Raw genomic sequence first — 7,112 nt, forward strand, 5'->3', positions numbered from 1 at the left:
CCCCTAAAATGCTGCCAACGTCCCTCCCCCTTCAAACCCTTAATTCTGGCGTCAGCTACGTTGGTTGGTCGTCGTTGGAGACAACAGCATCATTGTTCCTCTGCATCGCCACGACGACGCGATGACCTCACTGCACAGCCAGCCCAGCCCCGCCTCCGCCCCATCCCAGCCCAGAGGTAATGGCCTCCAGATGTGGAACCAGAGGTAGGAAAACACACTCACACACACACACAGAAATATAACAACATGCAAGTGAGTAGGAGGCAGAGGGAATTAGCAAATATGGACTTTCAAGTAAGTCAGAAAAACTGTGCATGTGTGTTTGTGTTTGTGTGTGTGTGTGTTATGTTAAGTTAATGCATCCATCTATTTTGCCTGCCTTTCCTGAGCTTAGTACTCCTACATTTCAGTTCTCCCCAAAATGACACACAGATAGAGAGACACACATGTGGTACAGACTGGTCTCTGCTGCATATGTGTGTGTGTATGTGTGTGTGAGAGAGAGAAACACAGAGAGAGAGAGAGAGAGAGAGAGAGAGAGAGAGAGAGAGAGAGTAGAGGGGGAGAGAAAAAGCAATCCACACAGACATATTTCTGGCTATGGGAGTGCCAGACCGTGATCTCATTCATATTTTATACATCACTGAGGAAGGTCAGGCTGTGTTTGTGTGTCACACTGTCTGTCTGTCTGCACAGACAGTTTAACTAAAAACTATTAAAAAGTATTTACAATCTGCAATTCAGCACCCTTTCTCTACAATGACCAATTCCCTGAGCCCTGCAGTCCTTGTCACTGCTAAGTATGTTTATTGTCCACTGCTAAAATGGTCTTAAATTTAACCCCCAAAAAAAAAAAAAAAAAAAAATAATTGTAAGCATTTATAAAAGGCAGTCTAGGCAAGAAATGTTGGTGATGGCTAAACTTTTGGAAGTCACAGCCTTTCAGCAACTAATAAGATATCAGCTCTCCCTGTTTTTTCTAACTGATAAGACTCTATTTCAGTAATTCAGTCAAAGCCAGTTCTAGCCACTTTTATTTTACTGTAAGACTACAGGATCACTAATAACCTTCAAAGCTGATGGTAAGCTCTGAAGACAATTAGTGTTTCATTTCAATTACTGCAAACAGCTTCATGAAAAGTAACACCAAGGCAGTGAACAATCCATACTGTGCCTGTAAAAACACGGCTGCATACTGTAGATGCAGGCAGAGCCTCTCATGTTTCCCACAATCATAAGAATTGATAATAGAATAACTTATTAACCCAGTTGCTCACAGTATGAATGGCAGTTTAGGTAGCCTATGAATTAGCTCCTTTTGTACTGGTTAACAGTAAATTGAGCTGCCTCCTCTGTGTCAGTTCAGCCTATTGTTTTATTTCTCTCTTTTATTCTCTTAGGAATGATTTTATGTTGAGAGAGAAGAATTCACATGCATGTCCATACATACTGTATAAATGCATGCATATGTGTGTCTGCATGCATTTATAAGACCTTTTTTAATTATATAAAGCAGCTTTTAATCGTTTTTTATCCTCAGACGCAGTGTAGATGAGAAGCAGATGTCTTGGCCTCCAGACACTCTGATTATCACCACCTCAGCATGTTCTTTCGGCTCCCTCTTTCTCTGAATGTCATTATTTTTCTTCTGCTCTGTAGTTTGCACGTCTCCTCTTATCCAGTGTTTACAATTCATGCTCTGGTATTTTCATTTTTATGGAGTAGAGATGGATAAGGAAAAAAAAACCTTACATACTGTGTAAAAAAAAAGCACTTATGTGAAATGGATCATTCGAGTAAAACAAAGCTCCACTCCGTTGTGCATAGATATTGAGGAAAGGTTCTTTGTCTATCTATCTGTGTTCATGTTTGAACATTTAATATTGTTTTTCACTCTGTAAAGCACTTTGAATTGCATTTGTATGAAATTGTGCTCTATGAATAAACATGAACTTGAACATGGGAGACCTAGTGAGCTTTAGTTTTTAATTGATTAATCGTTTAGTCTATGAAATGTCCAAAAATAATGAAACATGCTCATTTCTCAGTAGCCAAAGAGACATTTTCAAATTGCCACCTTGTAAAACTGGATATGCTCAATCCATCCCATCACTATTAAGAGCCTCTTCCCTGTAAGACTTCCCTGAGTGTGCAATAAATAGCAACACGGGCCATCTGCCAATCTGCCATTGTGGTGTCTACGCTCCACATGACCACAAATACTACCTCGTCTTTCTGCTGAATCAGTGGACAACCCAGAGAGTACACAGAGTATATAGTGATTAAAAATGAGCCCATAGCACAGAGATGAAACAGACAGAGCTAAGGAGAGATAGGGTGGGATAGACTGACTGAATCACGACAGCACTGTCTCATTTTCCCAATTATAACATTAACTATTGATGTACCGGCGAAGCACGTCTGCTTCACGCCACACTGCACCTTCTCTGCCTGCTTCATGGGTGCGGCTCTGATAGAGGACGCAAAAATCACCCCAACCTGTCACTCAAACTGCCCGTCGACAGCTGATTAAGAATCTCAGCTCGTAGGTGAGCCGCAGTATGACAAGTTATCACTCAAAACCAGCTAACTGCTCAGCTTCCCCTGACCTGCAACATCTTACAGAACATTTCAGTTTTAGTAATTTACAACCAAAGATGCACAGGCTGTTTGATCACTATAATAATAACAACATACATACCCTGCACAAGGACATAGCAAACTGCACAAACTGTATCATCTGTGATATACATGTGCACGCACCAAATTTGCAAAAATAAGATCTTTAAGTTGCACAAGCCCCCACAACAAACAGATGTTTAGCAGAAAGCTAGCTGCATGAGATTAAGATGCATAGTGACATGTTATTATGACTCAAGTCCCTTCAGACCCGGAGATGCAGATGCCGTCTACCTTATATACATTAGCCTCTCTGGTTTTCAAGTTTCTGAATTCCATTTTGTTGTATGGTAGCCATATGGATTTCTCCACCAACAGTAGTTTCAGTAGAATACAACACAGTACACCCACAAAGCTTTGAATGTTAAAGAACAACTCCCACTCTCCTGTTCTCACTACAGTATCACTGTCACTACTTCTCTCCACACAACTTCATATAGCAGCTGATCGCAGCACGTTCAGGTGCAACAAAAAATTATCACAATTTTAAGACTTTCCCTTTCATCTCAATGAGACCAATAACCTGAGGACTCAGCTGTTTGACGATTTCCAAAGCTTTTGACTTCGTAACACTCCCATTTTACTGCACCATTCATCGTCTAGATTTAAAATTAATGTATTTGTCCTGCTCTTCATTGGAGATGAGGAAGGTTTACCCTACGATAAATCTACCGAATTTATCCTCATCCTTGAAGCTTCCCCTCCTGTTAAAGTTTGACATATAGTTTGAAAAACCTTTTAAAAAGCATAGATCTCACCTTTGTGTGGTCTGGTTCTTCATTGGGTGTTTCCGTCATGTTGTTTGACGCTCTCCTGCACTTGGGCGAGCTAAATTCTGGGACCACAGTAACATTTTCTCTGACTGTTAGCATTTTGGGGCTCGCTATCAGTTTTTTTTTTTTAAAGATTATTTTTTGGCATTTCTGCTTTATTGTGATAGCTGGAAAAACAGGAGGAGAGGGAGAAAGAGAGGGAATGACATGCAGGCCTGGGCTGGAATCGGACCCAGGGCCCTGTAGTAAGGACTCAGGCTTGATACACAGTACACACTTTACCAGGTGAGCTGCCGGGGCGTCTGGCTTGCCATCTTTTAACGCAACTTTCTGTGATGGTGATGCCTGGCTATAGCGTCTGTAGCGTCTTGGTCACTTAACAGATGACTTTCCACGAACCACTTTCCACTCGTTTCCACTCTTAATGTTTATTTTCTCCCCGGTGACACGAGCCAGCAGAACACTCTAGGATAAACTGGGCTCACTGAACAGGTTTAGGATTGACTAACTCCAACAGCATCACTGTAGAAGAAAATTTGCTAGCCTAGCAACGCTAAGGCTACAAACAGCCCATAACGCAACTTTCTCTTAAAGCAACAAGCCCACTATGTAACACCCGATCTGCTACTTGCTCCATTAAAAATGTAGATGTGTTCTCTCATAACTTTTCAGAGCAAAGTGTTATGTTTAGGCCAATACGGATAGAAAATGTGATCACATCGTAGCATCATTTATTGTAAAACACAGGGGTATTTTTCTTATTTTCGTCGTACATTTTCTTTTATGGTTTTATATGTAAATATGTAAGGAAAAAAATATTTGCCTGGAAATGCAGCTGATGGGTCAGTCTGATTTGAAAATCTGCTGATACTGTACATCTCCAGTACTTGTGGGACACTTCATCAAAGACTTGACAGTCAGCATTTGAACAGCAACATTTTCCAATCCAAAAAGCTTCCAGTGTTACATGATTCTTAACACATTGCCGGCGTTTGCTTGATATTTGTCTTGCTGTGATCTTATGACTTTAGGAATACCGGTGTATTAATCATCAATGCAAATATGAGTTTCAAGTGGTTTTAAGTAGATTTTCATTTTCAGATACAGACACACAAATCGCACACAGGAAGAAGGGGTCTGCAGCATGGCGGACTGTGCTGACACACAGAGGATGGACCAAGCCTGAAGCCTCCACACTGACTATGCTAAAACATGCCACATTACACACACACACACACACACACACACACACACACACACATTCACGCATACTGTATGTTGAACAGTGAACAGTGAGAGGTTGAATAAGATGAGGGATAAGGAGTGCAGGACTGATTTTGTAAAAAGACACATAGAAGACAGTGATGATAGAGAGAGGACAATAGAGCAAGAGAGTAAAGCCATGAAGGGTTGATGTGCGGGGAGGTGAGAGGTTTGCAGAGAGAGTGTGAGGGTGAGTGAAGAAAAGAGAGGCAGGGAGAGGAGAGGGAGGAGTGTAGGACACGGTGTACCGCGTGTCTCCTCGCCAGTCATGACTGAGCAGCAGCCTCACCATGACAGAGCTCCCGTTCCCATGACAACCCTGTCAGATGGAGGGGGAGAGAGGTGGAGGGATGCAGGCAAGGAGAGGAGTGATGGAGGGAAAGATAGATAGAAATACAAAGATAAAGAACATCTACTTACGGTGCTGTTGCTATGCCGTTCCTCTGCAGAGGTGCGTCTGACATGGCTGCAACACCCGTCTCCTCTGCTCTCCTTCCCTTCTCCTCTTCCTCGTCCTCCTCTCCTTTTCCTGTCCTCCGGTGTCCTTTTGACAGAGTTGTGTCCTCCTCTTCTGTCTCTTCCTCCTCTCCTCCTCCTCCCTCCCTTCCTCCTAATCTTCTTCTCCTCCTCCTCCTCCTTCTTTTCTCCTGCCTTTTCGGTGTGTATTCGTCACGCAATGTGTGGGAGCAGCTGCTTCTGCCGCTCCTGCATCGCCCTGAATGCTAGCAGGAGAGCATGCTTGCGTGTGTGTGTGTGTGTGTGTGTGTGAGAGAGAGAGAGAGAGAGAAAGAGAGAGAGATGTAGAGAAAGAGTGGCCGCTTCTGTATTTGTATGTATAAATGTGCAGGTGATGCTGTCAATGAGAGAGCGAGAGAATGAGGTAAAAAGATGCTGTGACCAGGATCGAATGTGATAGTTGACGATGAGAGAGGAAAGGAGGATAGCTGAGATGAGAGAGCGGGATGGAGAGCAGAGGATGGCAAAGAGACTGCAGAGAGATAGAGAGAAAGAGAGCCTTAGGGGAGTAACAGTATAATGAAAGGAGTGGCCAACCTGCTCACTCCGGCTGCTACCCTGAGAACAACCTTTCCCCTTTGAGACTAAGGAGGGATTCATTTAAAGAGGCAGATAGGATACTCAAAAAAACCCCTCCATTGTTAAAAAGGGGAAAAAAAGAGTATATCTTCCACATATAGGCTCTAGTGTCCCGCAACACCATACAGGACGAAGTGTTTACAGAAAATGGACGGATGAATGATCAGGATTTGTCAGTGTTTGTAAAAGAAGCCTCACAGTCGGAACACTGATATGTGATTTTTGTAAACAGTTTGAGACAACTGATGTGACCATGCCGACTGATTTTCAAGTCTGTCTTCACTCATTGTCTGCGAGAATTAGGGTATGTCACCACGGAGAGACATTATCTTATAGTGGGCTGCAGTTTAGGATTCAAATCCTCCGCATCCAGATCCAGACGAGTTGGAGCTGTCATGTTAATATCAGACATGCCTGATTTTTACAACTGGATTCAGACAAATCTGAGTATAATCCTTGAAGCGTGTTTAAGATGAGTGTGTGTCAGATGTCTGTCAATACGCAGATCAAACTACAGGGTCGCATTCAGTACTGATTTGAGTCCAGTCAGAAAAATCAAACATCTTTAATAAGACAGGTCCGAGTTCCATTAAGAAGAAGAGACCATCACTGGTGGACTTGCCCCCCCCTCCAAAAAACGCTGCAAATGTGTCCTCTTGGATGCTTGATAAAACATGATAAACTGACCTCTACGGTGGCCCATGTGGAAGAAAATGTGATTAAATGTACTCTAGGGTTCCCTTCCAGTGGATAAAGTGCCCAATTTTAATCTTAAAGGGTTTGGAACTGTTTCACCATAAATGCTTCACGACTTCCTGCATGCGGGTGCCCCATCGCATAAAGCTGGGGCACCAGCTTAATCACACTCATAAAAATCAGTGACCCTAACCAAACATACTGCAATGCATATGATAATCTGTCAGATCTACAGTAATATGATCCTGGCTGCAGATTGAGCTGGTTAATGACATATGTGAATGTGATGGTGAATATTCTGAAAGTTGGACAGGATTTTAGAAGACTGCTATTTATACACTGCACAGCAGAGATAATCATCAAAGGAGCAGCAGAGTTGGCTGATGGTACTTGACATGCCACCTAAGTTTTTAAACAGAATTTCTCTTCTGATGCTAGACAAGACACAAATCAAGCTGCTGCTGTAAGTACGGTATGGTGAGAACAGTTTAGTCTATGGGGGCTTGCCGCAGATATTTGTCCAAACAAGAAGCTCAGCAGACTTTTTATTAGGTCTATAACCTGCTGGCTGAGTACTCAGCAGCACTGACTGGAGGGCAGAGGGAA

General features: G+C 42.7%; 1 protein-coding gene across 4 annotated transcripts in view; it reads right to left on the minus strand.

The window, feature by feature from the left end:
• Window positions 1–5,661, minus strand: part of LOC122865712 (A-kinase anchor protein 2) — an 86,455-nt gene extending 80,794 nt beyond the window's left edge. For 2 of the 4 annotated variants that reach the window (XM_044174528.1, XM_044174527.1), the window contains exon 1: window positions 5,136–5,661. In XM_044174528.1, coding sequence (XP_044030463.1) covers window positions 5,136–5,179 — 44 coding nt within the window. In that variant the 5' untranslated portion in view covers window positions 5,180–5,661. The remainder of the gene's footprint in view (window positions 1–5,135) is intronic. The other 2 variants (XM_044174529.1, XM_044174533.1) reach the window with 2 other exon arrangements.
• Between the last annotated feature and the right edge of the window lie 1,451 nt (window positions 5,662–7,112).

Source organism: Siniperca chuatsi, linkage group LG18, assembly GCF_020085105.1.
Source record: "Siniperca chuatsi isolate FFG_IHB_CAS linkage group LG18, ASM2008510v1, whole genome shotgun sequence".
NCBI classification, from domain to species: domain Eukaryota; kingdom Metazoa; phylum Chordata; class Actinopteri; order Centrarchiformes; family Sinipercidae; genus Siniperca; species Siniperca chuatsi.